The sequence below is a fragment of the Camellia sinensis genome, chromosome 10 (genome assembly GCF_055761805.1).
Source record: "Camellia sinensis isolate YWXY chromosome 10, ASM5576180v1, whole genome shotgun sequence".
NCBI classification, from domain to species: domain Eukaryota; kingdom Viridiplantae; phylum Streptophyta; class Magnoliopsida; order Ericales; family Theaceae; genus Camellia; species Camellia sinensis.
Window position 1 is genome coordinate 182924679 of NC_138970.1, and position 21273 is coordinate 182945951.

Genomic DNA, 21273 nt, shown 5'->3' on the forward strand with positions numbered 1-21273 from the left:
TTGCCATGTCTTTATTATCTTCAGATTAATTAAGCATAAAGTTTTCCCCTTTCCCCGATCCAATAATTGCTTTTCATTTCTTCAATATTTTTGTCCACATTTTTTTTTTTATTTTCTAGATTTTGCATTTAAATAGGATATTTGGTCGTATTATATTAATTAAGGGAGCTTCTAAGCTAATCCATGATTCTTTTGCCCCCACTTTTCTCAAGGGACATACGCTTAACTCATGCACCAAGAGGTCGACTGCCTCACTCTTCCAAACTAAAGCAAGGGTTTCACTATCTCTTCTTCTTCTTTTTTCTTCTTTATATTGCTCTGTTCAAAAAGACCAATAAGTGATTTTGGCATATGTTATGCAATCAATTGATTCTATTAGATCCATTCTTCAGTAATGCATAGGCTCTTTTTTTTATTTTCGAAATAGATTTGGAAACGTGACTATCTTGAAAAATAACGAAGAATAATCAACAACAATTCTTCACTGAAACACATCAGTAACAATTCATATTAACTTCTTTTCAATCATACATACAAATGTTTTACAAATACTTTGTTTTCAAAAATAAAATATCTGATATTCATTAAGAACTCTCTCTCTCTCTCTCTCTCGCTCTCTTTATATATATATATATATATAAAAGTTATTGTCATCTATTGAGTCCAAATCCTAGAGTATCATGCAAGAAAGAAACTACATGAACACGGAAGAGTGTCTAAAAACGGTTATATAAACGGTCACACACGTTTGCTTATCTTTTGTTCGAGAAAATTCCTAAAGGAACTTGATTGTCTAACTAACTTCATATTTTGTAAAATCCATATTATCTCCTATTTACTAATTTAAATTGTTCGGCCATGGAAGGCGACAGACAATCGGCGTGGTCAGAGTGGTGATGTGGGAGACACAGAGCTATGCCTTGAGAGATGTGGAGCTGTGTTTTGGGAGATGTGGGGAACATGAGTGGGAGAAAAGAAGTGCGGGGAATTGTTAACTTTCGGATTCCATATCATTGGGTGTAGTGTAGTTAAGAACTACTTAACTATTTTTTTGTTTTATTTTTTCTATTTTTGTTTATTTATAATTTAAAAATCGTGAAGCTGAGGAGTTAGTTGTGTGGATGCGAGTAGCAGCAGTAGGGATAAATTGCACTTTTCGAAACTCTCTCGGTGCATTTCATCTTTATGTACCTTTAATTTTATATTTTAAATAAAATTTTTACTTTGCTGATCAAAAATATATATATTTTGTAAAAATAATTAATTAATTAAACACTCCATTTAATATCAAAATTATGTTACACCCTCTCAAAACCTTAGCTTTATCCCTAACCCTGCTCTGGCTATCCTTTTCCACCAATTTGTAACTCTCCCACCACCCCAATTCCTTGCATCTCTTTCACTTGTACTTCCACCTCCTTATCCTGAAGCCCCATTTCCTCTCATATTGAGCCCCCACAACCCCATTCGTGTCCCCATAACCTCTTTTTCTTCTTCATATTCAGACAAAAACTAGTAACTTGTGTTTGATTGTTCTTCAACAAATGGAGGCAAATGTTTTATTCCATCTTATCAGACCAATGATCAATATTCGATACTTTTTCTAAACAAAATCCTATGCAATTTGAAACCCTAACCACTGGAGAGTTGTGTTGCAACAAGAATGAGAAGGTCATGGCGATGAAAAAGAGAGGCTTGAGTGATCGTTGTAGTTTAGGAGATGATAATGAAGTAGTGGTTTAAAGAGTTGGAGTAGTTGCTAGTGAGGGATTAATAGAGGTGTAAATTTGGCCCAGCCCATGTCGGGCCTCGCGAGCTTCGGCCAAAATTCAGATCAGTCTGGGCCACAGATTAGAAAATTAGGCTTAGGCTCAAGCCTAGGCCTAGCGAGTATTTGAGCCTTGGACGAGCCTAAACAATTTTTTTATTTTTTCAACCAAAATTTTATTATTTTTCACTGAAAAAGACACTGAGCCTTGTACGGGTCAAACCTCAAGTTGGGCCTTGAGTGGGCCTTAAGCGAACAAATGAAAGCCCACGGGCCGAGAAAATGATGGCCCAAGCCCAAGGTCTCAGGCCTAAATGGGTCGAGCCACCCCGGGTCGCGAACCATTTTTACACTCCTAGAGATTAGGCAGTGGAGGAAGGGAAGTTGGAGTGATGATGTCAGTTGAGAGAAGGTAGGGTCTTTTTTCTTTGATAATTTTGCGTTGGATATAATTGTAATACAAAATTATAAAATGTAGGGGACCAAAGAAATTTTTGGAGGAATTATTTGTTCAGTAAATTCACAAGACAAGTAAAAATTTGGTTGAATTTAGAAAAAAATCTCACAGAAATAAATTTAAACAAAAAATTAACACAGATATGCATTTCAATACCAAGGTTTGATTGATTTATAATTAATTTTTTAATTTGTTTTAAAAAAATTGTTGTTTATCGCTTAGGTCAGAAATTAATTTTTAGAATTTTTGAGACTACATCTAGATTTTTTTTTTTTTTTTTGAAAAAAAACTTGGTTTGAAAAAGACAACCCTCACAAAAATCAATGACCTTTTTATTCTCTCCCGTCCTCACTAATATATCGTTGTTGCCTACTCTACTAATTCCAAAAATAATTTAGTGATTATGAGATACTTTCATGTGGTAATTCATCAATGTGATAACTATTGACCGCAACAGTCAAATTTATATAAATATTTCTTTAATCTAACCTAAGGTACAAAAGAAGACGAAGAACATTAGCCATTCCATTCATCTAATGTTTAAATTAAACTGTGTAGCTCCAGGTTCATCAGATCAATAACTAATCAAAACAAGACACGAGAACTTTTCTTGCTTTAACCTAACTTAATATACAAAGAGTTGTATTCATGCCCATTATAACACAAAATCAACCAAATGAAAAAAATGTACAAACAAACACCCACGACACAACTCCCCAAATCCGAGGAGAAACCAAACAAATAAAACACTACATTACCTTACAAACTCCCTAGGCTCAAGACAGCTGGGGCGTCTTAACAATCCTAGCGCCAGTTTGCTAAGGCACGTAAACACAGGAGTGCAAACCTACCTTCCTCGTCAAACCCTCAAACCATGTGGCCACTATATCTCTCACTGGGGCCGTAATCAGCCTTGAATTCATGAAATATAATTTTAAAAAAATAAAAGGAACTGACACCCATTAAAAAAAAAATTCAAATCATTTTAAGAATATTAGCCATTTGAATCGGATAATAAAGCAAGAATGTCACTGTCCTCAAAATTTGATTCCACTGCAAGCTCAAGAGGGGTTTTACCTTCCTCATCAACAGCCTGTGGATCAGCTCCCCTGCAGTTGAATAGAAAAGCTTTGAAGTCAAACTCGATAATTGATTTGTAACAGCATAAGAGAAGAGGTAGGAGGTTGAAAGATGGTGTTTGAAAGAAACTTCTCCCATCGGCTTTACACAAACAGATGAGACTTTGGATATAGAAACATGAAGCTGGAAAGAGAGATTAGGTTAGGAGATTTGAGGAGGGATTTGGAAAGGGAAAAGGAAAAGTTAGGTGAAATGTGAATAAAATATACTTACATTTCACCTAGTTTCACACACCTTTTCCCTTTCTCTTTCTAAATCTCTCCCCAAATCCCCCAACCAAACACACCACAAGTGTTTGAAAAAGAGTAACATCTTTTGACCACTTGTGACTCTTGCTTCAGAAGCAAAACCTCATCCCCAACAGAAACTGTGAAAGTACAGTCACCTTTCTTAGAAAAGCAAAATTGGTCTAAAAGTTGTCTTGAAAAGAAGAAAAAAGACAATAATATATCAACAAGTGTTAGGAAGTCAGTCCAGGCTACCCCTAAATGAATAATAGGGAATCAGATATGACAATATAAAGACATCCGCCCATAATAATATTGATTCAATATGACAATTTTCATATTTCATCATTTTGCAGTGTCTGCTATTAACAAATTCCCAAGGTCCTATAGTTGGCTCTGTTAAGAAGACTAGATGCCTTGTTTTGAGAGAATGGTTGTACCTAAAGGCATAGCGGATAAAAGAATAAATACAACTACTTGAATTCAATACATCCCTATCTCCTATGAATTATATACTAACATATTTTCTCATGCTTATCTAGCAAAAATTAATAGACAAAAGAATGCCTTTTGCGGCTTTGACTTAATTGCCACAGTAAACCAAATAAGCTCGCATTTAAGTGAAGGCAATGCAAGGCAACACAAGCGATAGCAGCTGTATATAAATCTAGGGGCATTAAGACAGGTAAAGCCTGGAAAATGAGAACTTTCACAGGGGAAAAGGAAGGGGGGGTACGCATAATTGCGTTCTAAAATAATAAATAAATAAAAAAAAGAAAAAAATAATGTGCAACCAGAATCACCAATTACCTTGAAAAAAGCAGCTTGACAAATGTAGCTTTGCCTGCTACAATACAACGATGGAGTGGTGTCTGACCTCTTGAATCAGAAGCATTTATGTTTGCACCATATTGTAATAGGAGCTCCAGCATGCCAATGTCTGCAGTTTCACAAGCAAGGTGAAGCAAGGAGCACCCCTCAATTTCCTCCACTGCGTGGCCTTTACTTGTGCCTGCTAAGTTTGAAGAGTTCAAGGAGGACTTCAACAATGATTCCTCAGGTAGGTAACTAGAACTGTGATCAAGGTTTGTCTGCTCTTGCAGCAGCATTACTTTGGCAAGGGTTAAGGTTCTACAAGACACTTGCTCGTACACAGCATTTACATCTGCTTCAGAGTTGACAATGAGACGATATACAGCTTTCTTGTCATTAATACGAACAGCCTCCCAGATATGTTGTGCGACATTGTCCCGGGACTTCCGAACAAAAAGTTTCTCGGCATACTGTAATCAGAAGAAAACAAAATTGCCTTCAACATCTTGTTTGGTTTTCAACACTCAAATTTTGTTTTTTGTGATTTTTTCTCTGTTAGTGAACTTTTTTCATACTTTACCTCTTTTTTTTTTTATTTTACTTTTTTTTTCATATTTTAGTTCTACTGTAGTTAATTATCTGCTGATGTTGCTTAATTATTTAGTAAGAGTAATAATTTAAAACCAACTAGAAAAGTAGAACATGACTTGTCCTATGAGTGAAATCAGGATAACTTGAGGAGGCTTTTCTCAAGCTAATGAAACATAACCTCCAAATCATGTAAAAGATCCTAAATGAAAAATAGCAAAAAAACATTAAGATATGTTATAATGTTATAGGAAAAGATAATATCCATAACTATCAATTTCATTAATTACAATGACCATGCACATATTAAAATTTATGCAAAATTAAATATGATTTTAGTTGTAGCTTTCTAGATTATGAAAAGCATAGGCAAGTTCAGAAAATATATATTCTCTACTAAAAGCCACAAGCGTTAAAAATGAAGATTTTACAAGAAATGACCAGAAGGAAAAGATGAAAGTCGAACCTTTGCCTGAATGAATTTCTCCTTTGATGAAATTGAATCAGCATGACTGGGCTTGCCAATAAAAAGCAGCTGTGGCTTGTGAGACTTGCACAGGCTTCATCATTAGAACAGCAAGTGAATATTAGCACTATCCAAAAAAGCCCCAATTTAAGAGAATAAAAATGACACTACATAAATTTGTAGACTATACAAGTTAAAATTGTAGTTTGGATTATTTACCCTGTAGGGACAAGATCAACCTGAAATCCACTTCTTGATTGCAATAGCTCCTCCCATACTGAGTTAGCAAAGGTATTTCCCAAAGACTGAAACAATGATATCACTGAAGGCTCCCACACTTTAAAATCAAGAGTCAGCGACCTTACCTACAATACGAATCAAACACAAGACTAAGAGCTGAAGTCATAAACACAAGTGAACAGGCACCCTGAGGGAAAAACCAAAGATATTCAAAATGAACTCAATCTACTGTAGAGAGAGGGGGAAAAAGCAATAGTGTCACCTTTTTTGAGTTCAACAGAAAATATTCAAATACACAAAGGTTCTTTACTGAACCAAGTTAACAAAATATCAATACCCACTAAGTGACATGCTAAATTTCCATATACGTCAGCGACCTTACCTACAATACGAACCAAACACAAGACTAAGAGCTGAAGTCATAAACACAAGTGAACAGGCACCCTGAGGGAAAAACCAAAGATGTTCAAAATGAACTCAATCTACTGTAGAGAGAGGGGGAAAAAACAATAGTGTCACCTTTGTTGAGTTCAACAAAAAATATTCAAATACACAAAGGTTCTTTACTGAACCAAGTTAATAAAATATCAATACCCACTAAATTTCCATATACTCTCCTCCATATGCTCACTTGTTGATATATTTAATAATATGTTCGCAAGGTGTAGTGTATTTATCACTAGTCCTGCAACAGTCCCAAGAAAAAAAGCCTTCCTCAACAAGCACTCTTGGGAGAAAATACATCCATTCTTTCCTTACAAGTGTGTGCTTCGATGCCGATATGTTTAGAATTCCTGCATGAAAATGGAAACCTCCCCCTTCGTGTATTTCAATTCTTCTATGTTTCAATACTGGAGTTTTTGAAAGAGAGTTCCATGAGAAAATCCAGCACATGGCCAACCTAGAGCCATTAAATGAACTCCCATCCCAAGCTCTAGTTAAATCTAAAGGGAACAAAGAAGATATTGAAACCAAGATGACAATAAACTAACTAAACCCACTGTACTGATGAGCTCGCTCTCCACCCTGTGAACAATCCTCCAAAATTACTTATTATGACAGATGAGAAGCTAGATGAAGGTGCATATCAAAAGAGTCATTGGATGAACATTCTAATACATCACATTTGCTTTTGCTGGATACCTTATACTCGAATCAGAACTTGTTAGGAGCTTCAGTTACTATGTTTTTTTACTCAGCATTTACATCATCGCTATGGACAAATGGAAATTAATATATGCACAGAACCTTTTCTATTTTGGTTAAGAAATATGCACCAAACAATTACAACATAAAGCACAATTAACATGCCCAGATGCCTATCATTTACCTTCGATATGTGCACGCCAAGGTTACGGTGAACCCCAGAACATTCAATGCAGACAAGAACACCAAGATTTAAGGATGCCCAGTCTGGTTCAGGGGCACCACAATCAGCACATTTATCATTACCACATACTTTTTGCAGCATGTTAATTGGCTTCTCACTTTTTATACAGGGACGTGAACTCCTTGATGTGCGTTCATGATTTCCAGAGGCAATCCTTTCGGATGTGTACTCTTCAACTGCTGCGTGATCAAAATCAGCACTCTCAAATGAACTACTCTCACTAGCAGACCGATGATCATTGCTTCCCATGGGACTACCAGGTAAACACTGACATGTAAATAGATCTCAATTATCAACTGAGCATCAAAATCAAAGACCCATAATGATAAATAGAGGTAAGAATTACCCTCTCAGGAGCCTGAGAACTCAGTAATGAAGCAATAACCCCGGTTATCTTCTCAATCCAATCCATTTGATCCAGGGCACTCTCAGCCTGCACTGACGAGAAAATACAAACATTGTTCTCATGACAAACATTAACCTTCACTAACAAGTATTCCATTGCTATTCAGGAATAAAATTGTTCCAAGTATGATATAAAGTCAGTATGACTACCTGCAAAGTGTAATTCTTCGTTGGCGATATAATCCTGAAGCAAAACCTCAGATCTGACTGGTCAGCATCAATTTTTATAGTTGATGTCAGCAGGTTCACAGTGTGATGGGCAACAGATTTCTCATCATGTACTCCACCTTGATAATGAGAAGAAAGCCATCGACTCAGCAGTCCAGAACCAAGTTCAGAACTATTCCTCTGACCAGAAAGTTGACTGCCAGATCCCTAAAGAAAATAGCTCAATGATAATAATAAAAGGTGGGAACAGAAATTAAGAACATAATGGACTTCAATCCATCAGCATCCAGACTATATTCCAAATAAATTACTTACAGATGGTTTGCTATTCTGTTTGCGATAATAATAGAGCATTCCTCTGCTATCAAGAACAAAAAACCTTCTTTTCCAGTCACCTCTCAAGTTTGAGGAACGTTTCGAAAGATAACCTTGTCGAATAGTTTGAACCTGAAATAATCCATTGGTTTTAGATGTAAATTTTAGATACAAAGTATAAAAATCAATTAGGAAAGAAAGGTGAAAAAATAAATGAAAACATAATACAGAGTTCCTCATTAACACAGAATGATCTTTTTAACCTTTCCCTTTGCAGCAGATTGCATAACTGCTTCTATCATTTTATGTGAACTTCTACCAATTGCTTGTATACCATCTCCATTAGGAGATCCATTAGAGCCATCTGAAGACCACCTGCTTTCTCGATCAACCTGCCGCTTGTACTCTTGCATCCTTTCATTAAGAGCTGCCTGCTCATAGTTGGATCTTTCTCTAGATTGTTGTGCATAAGTCAAGACCTGCAAGCAACGTGTGGTACTTCAACAGTTCCCAACTATTCAGAAACTCATGAATCCTTAATGTGAGAATCCTCAACATATTAACTCAACTCAATGAACCTCCTATGGGTACACAGTTATCCTCTTTGCCTTTCTGCCCAACCTAGGGCCAAATTTGGAGACCTAGGCCTCAAACTAGTCTAGTCTATAAACAGATACATGAGCTAACATATGTAAGAAAACAGTTATGGTTAGCAATGCTAATTCTTGCCAACCATCCTGCTCAATCAAGGGCCACTTTCACTACCGAGTAGAATTATAAGAATGCAAGGTGCCAGCCAACTCAACTGATAGGGTCTCTTGGTGGTCGTAACAGGGGAGGGCTACCCTCCATTTTGTAGCCCATCTCCACCCATCTCTGTTAGACCAAGAGAGGAAAAAAAAAATTGAATAATAAATTTAATTGCCTCAATGGACGATACATATCAAACGCATGATTTCAACTCTTGTTAACTTTGGTGATTCAGGAAAAGGGGGACATTTTTTGTTCATTTTGGGTACTGAAAGAGGATGTATTTTTACACATTTATGCATTATGATTAAGTTTAATAACACACATCAAGCAAACCTCAAAAATGTTCTTAAGAAATCTTTAGTCACCTGAGCTGAGTTTTTTTCTTATCTTTTTCTCGTTTTTTTCCCCCCTCCAGTTTAAAGGTTCTGGTCTAAACAACTTTGGAGGTGCAGTGGGGAGCTAGCCATGTGCTACTCATAAACCCCGACCCATGACCAGAACTGAGATTTTATGCACACAAAAAAATAATAAATAAATAAATCAAATTCAAAATGGTTTGAAATAGCCGGGCAAATAGTACCATATAGTCAATAAATTAAAGGTAAGTGTAAGAACAAACCTGATTGATATATGGCTCCATCTGATGCAACAGCTCGTAGCCCTACAAAAAATAAAAGCTTAGGAAGTCTACAAATACAAGTAATGCAATGCAAAACATTAAAAGTTCAACCAATTGTTTCACCTGTTTGAAGTAACGGAGATGAGCATCCATCGTACCACTAACTGCTTCCAAAAATTCAAACCTTTTTTTTGCTTCAACATTTGAAAGAGCCGTTATCTGGATAGAGAGGATCCAAATTATAGAACCTAAATCTTTTAAGGATAATATGTATGATTATCTGAAGGTGGAATTTTGCCGTATAACCAATTATGCTCATACATGCAAAAACTTACGTACCAGGGTAAAGCGAGCTTGCTCAAAAGCAGACCTTGTATTATGAAGCTCCTGGAATATTTCCAAAATATATTACAATTTAAAGAACGAAAGATGCCCACTACAAAGTTTGAGCATTATATGTATTTGAATAAGTTAGACATCATTTTAGGTACAGTATTCAACAATAATACCTCCTCTAAAACTGTAGCTATATCATTCTTTGTGCCTTTCCTCAGAGACAAAAACTTCTCACGAGCCTGCAGAATGCAATGTACTTCACAACTAAATACAAATTCAAAAATTACATTTGTCAATCTAATTTATCAACCCATAATTTACAAAACTTCTCTGCAAAACAACTGCAGGATATCCAACCTCTAGTCAGTTACATATATGAGGCAAATAAACACCAACAGGGGGCATAGTAAGACGGTACTAAAAATTTTAAGTTTTCATTAAGACACATTTCTCTTCTTTTTTTATTTTATTTTATTTATGTGATATGTATTAGTGAGTTGCTATATAGTGGAAATTTGTCCAAACTCTATAAAACAACTAGACTCTATATCTATGGAGACTATAAATGCAGGATGTACTCTGGATTAAAACCTTTTGGGGATGAATCAAAAATTTCGTTTGGGTATGTAGTTGTATTTTGGAAAAGGAATCATAAGGAAAATGAGATAAAAATTTGAAAATGTATAAAAATGTTTGGAAACAAAAACCTAAATCTAGATAAATGTTAATACAAACTAAATAATTGAGCATATTGAGGTTCGCGGATATTAGAAGCTTATAATTAAATGGTTTGAAAAGACTTTGGTTGTTGGCCATTCTAAGAGAATTTTTTTTATTAAAAACAAAAACAAAAACAAAATTCTAGTAGCAGCAAAGATGAAAAATTGACTTAATCATGCTTGTTTAACTTCTCATCTATATCTCTCCTATTCTCATATCTAGTATCTCATATTCTCTAATTAAATTAATTAATATTTTTTATTCTCATATCAAGTAATCTTCTTCTCCAGGAAGTTCAGAAGTTCTCCACGCCATATCTGGCGGTTTCATTCCAACTCAGTGCCTACCTAACTTCCCAAAGGGTTCCACAACTGGCCCACTCACCCCCAACCATCCAAACTCCATATATGATCTATTTCTTTACAAGGTCTACTCAATGCTGGCCTGTTTACAAATTAAGATCAAACACAGCATGTTCCCTCTTATTTGGTCATACGCATTCGCAGAGGTTCCCACCAAACAGAAATGACAAAGAAAACCTACAAAACACCTTTGAGGCATAACACAATAATTTAGTCTTCAAACTCTACCAATATAGCTGAATTCCAGAGTGGACATTTCAGTGACCAATTTGGGTTATTCCTGCCTACGTCCTGGCTTGAACAAAGATTTATTACAATAGAAATAAGTTTAATTACAAGGTCATATGTCAGAATGGCAACAATAATAATTCAAAGTTTCCAATATAAGAATCACCTGGTCGTAAAGAAGGCTAGCCTTGTCAAAACGCTTCCGTGCTTCCTGCACCAAGACAAGATCCCTTAGACACTGATACAATTATTACAAAAGGGAATAAAACAGTCATTAACAACCAGATGCTCTAAAAGCTTAAGCTGTTAGAAATAGTGCAATTTAAGCACTTAGATATCAATATGACCCCTCACATGTCACCAGACTTAAATGAGGTGGGCCAAACACCTGCATATACTAACCAGTAGCCGCTTACATTTAAAACCATGATTTGATTACTCTGATGGCATGTCAATAACAAAGTAGTGTAGAAGCTTAACTTTTTAGAACTATTACTCAACCATCAATCAGGTACGCTGCAAAGGAAAGCATGCACAGGCGACCAGAGTCAGAGAAATAAGATCTCACAGAAAGTCTGTAAAGTAAGAGACCTTCGCTAAAGAACTAACCCAATGACTTATCACTTGAAATGATAACTTTATCCTGCATGGTAAATTTTCTGAGATCCATAATTAGGAGGTGAGAGAGAAAGGGGAGCACCCTCCGCATTCAGCAAAAAACTGGTTGCTAGAACATTCCCCATGTCCTAAAGATGTGAAAAGTGAAGTAATGTCCAAAAGATCATGTTTAAAAGGTAAAGAGATTGTGCAAGCAGTGCATCACTCCAGGAAATAGCTGCAATTGAATTCACTATTCCATTATAGGAAATATGGGAATATGAATGACTTTCCCATTTACACATCCCCAGATCTCCCCTATGAACAGGCATACATGGCTCGTCCAAATTCACCAACTGATACTAGAAGTCTACTCCCTGATAACCACCCCCCTCCCACCAAAACAACAACCCTCTCTCGAACTTCTCCAAGCTCCTCACCAAAAGTTAGGAATAGCTAAAACACAAATCATATAGGTAGGTAGATTATAGAGAGTACATTTACTAATACCTTGACATCATGCAAATCTATATTGACAAATTGCAGTAGCCGGTCATTGAGCATGTGTTCAACCTGAAAACCCAAATGAAAAATGACAGCCAAGAAAGCAAACTGTCACTAGCCAAATAAACGAGAAACATCACATACATAATGCATAAGAAACGGAACAATTTCTCTCACTTTTTTCTTTTCAAGTTTGTAGGGGGGTGGGGGGGAAGAAAGGCATCATGTTAAAAAATGATGAAAATAGGAGAGTATCAAGAACAAGAACAAAACTTCTCCTCTATACTCTTCTTCTGCAAGTAGGTCAAGAATACACAACTTATCTCTTAAAAAAGTAGAGAACAGCAATGTCGTAAATTAATTTACCCTGAGAACTCTAATTTTCAAACCAAATAAATTTTAGGAACATATTCTTTCAAACAAGAGTTCTCCAAATCGAAACCAGCCAAGTTCTCTCTATAAGTGTAGAGTACAATTTGCCTTCGTAAAATGATTCCAATATGAACACCAATGAACCTCCAGTGTAAAAAACCAAAAATAAAAATAAAAATAAAAATTCAAAGCTGTGATGTTAGTTCCTAAACCTGATATGAGAGTTTTAGAAGTATCCTACATACAAAAGGAGAAAATAAGTGATCCCCAAAACCAGTTGATGTCCAACCTTCAATGAAGAAAAATAGCCCTTGAAGGGTTTTATCAACCAAGATCAAGATTTGACGTGATATTTTCATTTCTAAAACCTACATAAGGCCAAGGTTGTGGGGATAAGAAAAAGGAAACTAAAAAATATATAGAGAATCGCATATGAAAAGAAAAGGCCAAAATTGAAGGAATTCAGTGGACTGCAAACCCAAATAACTGCAAAGTATATTTATTATAGTAGCAAAATTTATTCAAAAATTATCATTTAAATCATATTTTGACAAGCCATTGAGGGTTGCATCATTAGGAAAAGCAAAAAAATCTTTACCTGAGATCTGAGAACTTCTTTGTATGTCCCAATTTCCCTCAATGCAATTGTAAATTTTGTCATAACAGGGCCTGCAGAAGCAACCAGAATTTTTCCATTAGTAATATCACTAAACATAATTTTTTGCATATCATAGCCATTTACATTCTCTTTTTCTTTTTTTTTTATCAGCAACAAAAGAAGATTTTTATTAAAATAGAGAAGAAAGAAAAAAGAAATAAAAAGGAGGACAAGAAATCCTCAAAGGTGAAAACCAAAAATATCAACTAATCAACAAACTGGATTCAGCTTTTACAAATTGCCAAAGAGAGAAACGAAAATAATCGGCATACACACCTAACATGGCCGGGTAAACAAGGTGTCTGCAAAGTTTATAGAGGCTTAACATTGACATCAAGGAATTAGTACGGGCATACACATTATATACTAAAGTTCCATATATTGAAGTTTCTTATATAATAGAAGTTTACATTTTTAAACTTCATGTATCTTGAACCAAACATGGTTGTAAATTTCACAAACTTCCAATCACTTTTCATTTTTTCTTCTACTGTAACCACGTACAGTGTATGATATGATTCAAACATTGGTGATTAAATTACTTTGACTGAAGTTTGATAATCTTCAGTTGGTTGAGGTTATGCAGAAACAGAAAACAGAAACAATCTAATAGGGAAAGGAAATATACGCGAGAGAGTGAAACCCTTGTCTGAGATCGATCCTCTCTACTCGGCATCGACACTTGATCTAGCCACAATGTTCTCCGTCTTACTCTTCCATGTGACTAGATTATCATACCCATGGCTCATCTAAATTCAGTACAAGATCTGATACCATGTCTTGTTGGTTGTGTTATGTTGAAACAAAGATAGAAAGGAAATTGATAGGAGAAGGAAATAGATGAGTGAATGCTAAACCCTTGACAGAGCTATAGCTCATTTAATTTCCTAACAATTATAAACTTGGAAGTGCTGGAATCTTTATATTTTCCCGTAAGCTTTCCTGAAATACTTAATATTCCAACTCAAATAAAATCACAGTTAAATTCAACTTGTTAGTGTGATGCTTTGAGATAGACAGGATTTCAACTTGGAATCTGTCTTCAACTTCTATTGTTTTTCTTTCTTACTTCCTTCCCTTCTTCTCTATGTTTTCTAGAAAAATGTAAATACCTCCTACCCTGCCATGTGTCTATTTAAATGATGACATGTGCCTTATACATGGCATATAGTCTACATGTATCAATCTTCAAGGGACACATGTGCAGTTCAAGTGCTACGGCCCTACGGGCACGCCGAATGGGTTTAGAGAACCAACAACAATTCATGTGTACGTAGGTCATAGACTTCATCATTATGCTCACAGAAGTCAAAAGTTTAAGCCATCTCAAGACCACAGTACTCATAACCGCGCATCAAAGCACTGTGGGGTCATACCGTGCACCATAGCACTTATCTGCAATCAATCTACTTACCGTAGGACCGCGTATATCACACCATGCAACTAATAAAGCTAGGCCACAAGACAAGACCTAGGTGTGCCGAAGGATTTAATATACATTGCAGGACTATGGAATCTTTTGGAGGCGAGAGATGGAGGCTTCGCCTTGGCATTCTTCCCCTCGTGGGTCTAGCCACCATACGCCAATCCTATTGAGACAAAGACATCCCCACTAGGCTTCTCCAAAATCAGTGTGTCATCCTACCAGTAAATATGACAAATATTCTGGATATCTAGTTACGACCATAGGCTCATATCCCATATATAGAAGGTGATACTTTAATTACAACAAAGGTAGAATACATTATCTCAGGTCGAGCTCAGTACTTTGAGCTCTCCACTGCCTCTCTCTCTCTCTCTCTCTCTCTCTCTCTCTTGGCTGGATTGCTCTATGTCTCCTCCAGTCATCGCCTTTGTCTCCAATGCCTCTAACATGTTTTGCCACTCTTTGGTGAACTTCTGACCACCCGGTCTACCCCTATCCACACAAAAGTCCAAGTACATGCCCAAGCATAACAAATTATGACTATTGAAGCATGAAACAATGCTTCAACTACGTGTACAAGCTTGAATTTGTATTTTAACATATTTTCATAATTAACACAAAATTCCAATATCCAGATTCCAGAAACACAAAAGTCCAACATAAGATCAATAGACAAAACTTCTTATGATGTTCATAAGAGTCTAGTTATTCACTTCCACAAATTAGTCCCCTCAATCCAAGACTCAAATTTTATAAACAACATACATATTGCTAAAGAATATCATATTGTTTTAAGGTTGTTCATACCTCATGTGCCTAAAAAGAAATAAAGACTTTGTCATGCAAAAGGTTCCAACATGAACAAGCTAGAGTATGTATTATGACTATAAATGCACCAACTTGCATCCAACTCACTACCCAAAGCAACTTTCAAGAAAAAAATCCAACATCTAGACATACCTCCGAAAGCCACACTAATTGGATCATTATGCCCTCCACCAAAATTTTCTAGGGCACTGGCAAAAGCAATGTCCCCATCATATCCCTCGCCAAGTCCTTCACTGCAAGTTAAAGAACAAACAGAAACACCAGCATCACTTACCATAAAATACACTAACTTGATAATAATTTACCAACATAATGGGCAAAAAGGATTCATGTAACCGACCATACTTGATTGGGACATAAGGCTTAGTTTGAATTGGTTTCTGTATGATGGTCATAAACGACCCAAATCAACAACCTATCAATAACTCTTCACTTTCTTTGGAAGGCAAAGGAGCCAGACTCATCCAACTAACAAAAGTTTGTGCAGAATCAATATATCTTTCCCTTGAAAATCAATATCAACATAATGCAGAATTTCTAGCCAAGGACAAGATCACAGGGATAACAAGAAAATTAGATTTTTGCTAATGTAAACTTTGTTCATTCTCTCAATTTCATTCCTATCTAATATCTTTCATTTCTTTTTCAAACCAAAATTGTTCATCAAAACAAAGATATTAAGAAGTTAAGAACATCCGGGGAAAAAGAACACCAACTTATTGAAGCATATCATCCTGAAAACAGAGTTATGGTTGAAAATTAGATGACATTAACATCTTAACATAGGGAACAGCTATAAATTGAAGTTCAATTAATGGTGCCTAATCAAATTGAAGCAACAACATATCAAATTTATGCAAATGAATGATTGAATACGTAAATAAAATCAAATATAATTGAAATTCAAAGATATATGGCAATTGCAAGAAAAAGTTAAAAAATATGAAAGAAAAGTTGAATTCGTAAATCAGGCAAAAGTTCAGAGACAAGATTAAAAATGTACTCACGTGTATTTCCGACATCCTTTGTAAAATTTTAAACTTCTTTCCCTCAGGGATTCAGCACTCTCCTCCAGGCATTGCATCTGTTTCACCAAAGAAGGCATCATCATGACATTTGGAGCACAAAACAAAGTCTATAGGTAACCAACGGGTATCCTAGATGAAATCAAAATAAGGATCAGAGGGTTGTATTTAGCTCAGCCTAAATAGAAAATAAGCAGGATTGCAAGGCAGGTTAAATTCAAAGCAAACACAATTTGTAAAAAGTATGTGAAAACGTAGAGTATGCAGAGATGGCAATTAAGCAAGTTTTAAGTAAAACACAAATATCACTACTTACAAGAGAGAATCCACCAAACAATGACTAGGAGCCATCGCTTAGTACACTGGTAGATTGGTCAAGCTTCCAAAGTGAGAGCATGTCAATTCAAGTTTGACGGCATTGTTTTTTATAGTATATATTATGTTGAAGGTTAGGTCTATATTCCACCTACTCCCTCTCAGCACCCTTGATAATCGAAGACCACCACTGGTGGATGGCGTTTTTAGTTCATGAAACAATGGCTATATGTACAACCGTGCAAACCGACCCGAATCAAAAGGTTTGCATGGCAGATAATCAGCGATCCTTTGTGTCAAGGAGTAATCGTTAACAAATAAATAGGTAAGTGCATCAACCAAATTATTCTTAATCTAATTGAAAAGAGGAGATTTGTAAATCCCAAGCAAGTAAAAATGATGGTTCCAAAGTGATAAGTGAGATTATTCTGCAATGGGAACCAATTGAATTAAGTTGTCAGAACAACTATTTTCAAGAATAAGAGGCCCAATCCATTGGAGGTTAGGTTCAAACTTGTAAGATGATCGCAGGTATTTCACACGAAAATAAAATTAAAAAAAAAAAAATTTAAAAATCCTCAATTAAACCCAGTATTTGATTTCTGTGTATCCATCTCCCAAAATTGATCACGCAGTTAACTTGGAAAGCTCTTCAGAAGTTTCCAACTAGCTTTAGTAAATTGAGTAAAAATGTTTGTTAAATTCTACACTTATAAAAACGAATTTAAAAGGCAAGCCAAAGTGATGAAACTAAAGGCAAAATAACAGAACACAGAATCAAATCCTGCTAGTTGGAATACAGCGGTCGAGAGAGTGGGGGAAGAGACAACCAACCTGTTTACGGAACATAGGAGAGTCGTCGAGCTTTGTGAAATGCATGTTTGAAACAACAATTGATCCTCGTTTGTGCAGTGTATCTTAGTAAACATCACATCTATGATTGATCTTCTTCAGAGATTGAACCTATTCCAGTGTAGCTAACCACAGAAAATTCAGTCGATGCTCTCAAAACCAAACAAGATCTCTCATTTTCCACCGATCTTAATCAAACAACTGACTAATCACCTCCAAAAATTCAATCACAACAAATTATACTAGTAATATCTGGAAAAAAATAAAAATCCAAACCAGAGCGAGAAAACAAGTAACTACTAAATCAGCATAAGCTCGAATTTTAGAGTCGTGGGAGTTCGAAATTGAGCTAAAATGGTTGGTTCAAAACCCTAGAACAAACAAACAAACAAACAAACAAAACAAACCAGAGCATTAGTAGCAGCAAGCAAAGCAAGAGAGAAAAACCCTATGAAGAAGAGTTTTTAATAAATAAACCCTATGAACATGTTTGTGTTAATGGCAAGTCTCTCGGGAATTGAATGTATCAATTAGTAAGATTAAGAGACGATTTTTCCATTAACGTTAAAATTATGAGAGAGAGAGAGAGAGAGAGAGAGAGAGGAGAGACAAGCAGACATTGATAAAAGAGAAAACAGAGCTTTTTCTGTATTTTTCTTTTTTTTTTCCTGCAAAAACTACAGTGTACGCTACGATAATTAAAAAAAAAAAATTTGATTTGCTTTTACTTTTTTAAGGTTTAATTTGCAAACTTAGTTTTAATTTGCTTTTACTTTTTTAAGGGAAAACTTAATCAAAAAGTTAATTTTTAATTTTTAATCTATTTTAACTTATATCCTCGCTTTAATTTTTTATATATTTTTTATAAAAAATTAAAAAATTAATTTTAATCAATTTTTTAAAACAATTCTAAGAAGTAGGAAAGACGGGCTTGGACTTCGGAGCAGAGAAGCAGGGCCCCATTTGGATAGAGACAAAAGTGATAGTCGCCCAAACCCATTAATTTCAATGACACATGTAAATATTTACATGTATATATATACATACATGTAAATATTTATATATATATATATATATATATTTTTTTTACAGTAGTTTCTCCGGTGTTGTTGAGTTTCCATAGGTCCACTACTGATCTCAAATCAAGAATCTGTGTTATTTTTTTTTTTTTAATAAAAAATAATATTGATTAAATATTGATAATCACTTGATTAAATTATATTCGTCTTAATAGTAAGTACGATTTTAAAAATAAATTATTGATATAAATGTGATATAATTAAGTGAAAGTGATATTTTACAAGAAAAAAGCACTCAACAAATTCTATATATTGAATGGTTTGATCATTAATATGACTTTTATAATAACAGGGTCCAACAATACCTTCTAATTAAATTAATCAAGGGGGAATAAGCCTATCTCTATTTTTATTATTATTATTATTATTATTATATACATCAATTCCATTTATTTGAATCAAAGCTTAATACTGTAGAAAATATCAAATTAGTGATTGTTTCAAAAAGCAATTAATTAAAAAGCAATTAATTAAATTTTATAAATATTACTAAATTTTATAAATATTACTAATTATAATTATAATTTTTTTCATTAATATGTAATTACTTTTAAAAATTCTACTGGGTGTAATTACCCCAAGCTTAAAAGTGAAAATGTTATTTTGTTAATATACAAAAAATTGCCTCGATTAATGAAAATATAGAATACGATAAACAAAACCACTTTTTTTTTTTTTTAATCAGAAAAACTTGAAATTCATAAAAGAACCCAAATGGCTCGAATTACATAGTGGTCCTGTTTGGTAGAACTGTGAGAAAATACTTATAACCTATGCTTAAACAGCTTATAACTTATAACTATAAACATAAGCTGATTTCTGATTTATAAATTAAGCATCTCCTGCCTCACTCAAAGAATAAGCTGATTTCTGACTTCCAAAAAGTTATAAGCTATAAGCTATATGCTAAACTAAACACATCAAAATAACTTAAATTAAGCTGAAAGCTGAAATAAGCAGTTTTTAAGCTGCACCAAACAGGGTAAGTATGAAAGAAAAGACAATTAGCTCGGACCACACGAGGTCGGGCTACCCAATCTAATTGTAGTTAATTAGAAAGACAAGCACGAGCAGTCCAATGAGCAGCCCCATTAACATTTCTGGGGCACCAATTAAAAGACACTCTTCATTGCCTAGCCATGGATCTCATATCCTCAACAATAACACTGCAATCCCAAGGGGAAGCGTCTTCCGAAACACATAAATAAATGACACTCTTACAATTCGCTTCGATTTCAACATGACACAGATTGAGAGTAAGGGCCACTGAACAGGCCAACCATACTACTAGAGCCTCCCCTGAGCTACTGAGCAAAACCACTCATTAAAATATGAAATGTATTGGCTAGCTGGATTGTTAAAGTCTCCAAGTAAATAATTTTCAAGTCTTAGCCCCGGTTTGGTTTTTGAGTTTGGACTAAATAAGCATATATGGACAAAAAAAAACTATAAAATCACAAAATGACAAAACACTTGACTTTTGATGCAAAATTACCAAATTGACCCATAAACAAATAAAAAGTCAAAAAAACATCATTTCGAAGTGGAGGGTAATTTTGTCATTCCAATGCAACAAAACCAAAAAAACCAAACAAAAAAACCAAACCAACAAAAAAGTCACAGGCTAAAAAAGCCAAAAAGCCAACATTGCCAAACGACCGCTTAGTTTCGAGTTGTTATTTCCTTCGATATTTGAGATTAATATGTGGTATTCAGAATTTCATTTAAAAAGTCTCACAAAAGATAAACTTGGAAACTTCTTAATATTAACAAAACAAGTTTTTGAATGGGTAAGTGAGATATATTTCAACTCTTTTTTTCCCAAATGTTGGATTGAGACTTTTGTTTAAATCATGCATAAGGAGCAAATCATCAGAGACCGACAAGATATTTGTGGAATAAGCACTCTGATAACTAAGTCAACTCTTAGATATTTGTGAATTTCTCAAGTATATGAAGAGAGGTGTTCTCCCCTTGCTATTTATAGAAGCTGGCATGGTGTGCCTTCGTCGACATTTCTCTCTTTAAAAGTATCTGTAGGAGGGTTCAAGGTCGGAGAGGTGATTAGAGAGGCAAAATTATGCTAATGGTCCAATAATGATGGAAATGGCTGGAGAATGAGTAACAGCAACTATCTGGGAGTTAGAGAGTGTATAGCTAGTTGAGGGTGAAGCAAGTAGCTCAAGAAGAAATGTATAGCAGTGCCAAAATGGGCAGCATTTTTCCCAAATCCCCAAAATTCCTCTTCTTGAACCTTAGGAAATGAATCATATTTATAGGCTATTCTTTGGTGCCAAAAGGACATCCAGTGGCTAAATAAAGAGAAAACATGTGTCCCAGAGGATCACATGAAATATTCTGCCTTAAGCTACCAGGCTGGCGGTGCCACGTGTCCCTCTACATGTACTGTGTACTATCTGTTTGCCTCCGCAACTACCTTTTTGAGCCTCAGCAAGTATAGTTGTGACGAGAGTGTTTGGCGCTACAACTCCCTTTTGAGCCTCAGCAAGTGCAGTTGCAGCGGGAGTGTTTGCCTTTACACTTGCCTTCTCAGCCTGAACCTCAGCAAATGCACTTGCAGCGGTGAACCTTGCCGCTGCACTTGCCTTCTCAGTTCTATTT

The 21273-nt window shown here is 35.2% G+C and overlaps 1 protein-coding gene across 2 annotated transcripts; it reads right to left on the minus strand.

The window, feature by feature from the left end:
• Window positions 1-2807: 2807 nt before the first annotated feature.
• Window positions 2808-18283, minus strand: LOC114279019 (ADP-ribosylation factor GTPase-activating protein AGD3). 2 transcript variants are annotated; one of them, XM_082893081.1, is made up of 19 exons: window positions 17555-18283; window positions 16388-16464; window positions 15513-15613; window positions 13067-13137; window positions 12103-12165; window positions 11162-11206; window positions 9859-9924; window positions 9689-9736; window positions 9473-9568; window positions 9350-9391; window positions 8241-8456; window positions 7978-8109; window positions 7645-7869; window positions 7436-7522; window positions 7030-7356; window positions 5679-5824; window positions 5460-5553; window positions 4403-4875; window positions 2808-3334 (listed from the first exon to the last, which is right to left on the minus strand). In XM_082893081.1, the coding sequence occupies exons 1-19, from the start codon at window positions 17597-17599 to the stop codon at window positions 3220-3222; spliced, it is 2469 nt and encodes an 822-aa protein (XP_082749207.1). In that variant the 5' UTR covers window positions 17600-18283; the 3' UTR covers window positions 2808-3219. The 2 variants fall into 2 exon arrangements, with proteins under 2 accessions (XP_082749207.1, XP_028076981.2); XM_028221180.2 differs by lacking the exons at window positions 12103-12165; window positions 13067-13137; window positions 15513-15613; window positions 16388-16464; window positions 17555-18283 and adding exons at window positions 11412-11511; window positions 11605-11633.
• Between the last annotated feature and the right edge of the window lie 2990 nt (window positions 18284-21273).

Excerpts from the sequence above, each read along its gene's own strand:
- LOC114279019 (XM_082893081.1), bottom strand. The coding sequence starts at position 17,599 with ATGCATTTCACAAAGCTCGACGACTCTCCTATGTTCCGTAAACAG. Across the intron at positions 9,392-9,472 it reads ATCTCCGTTACTTCAAACAG|GGCTACGAGCTGTTGCATCA; the intron begins GTGAAACAATTG and ends TATTTTTTGTAG. Across the intron at positions 5,554-5,678 it reads GTTGATCTTGTCCCTACAGG|CCTGTGCAAGTCTCACAAGC; the intron begins GTAAATAATCCA and ends CTAATGATGAAG.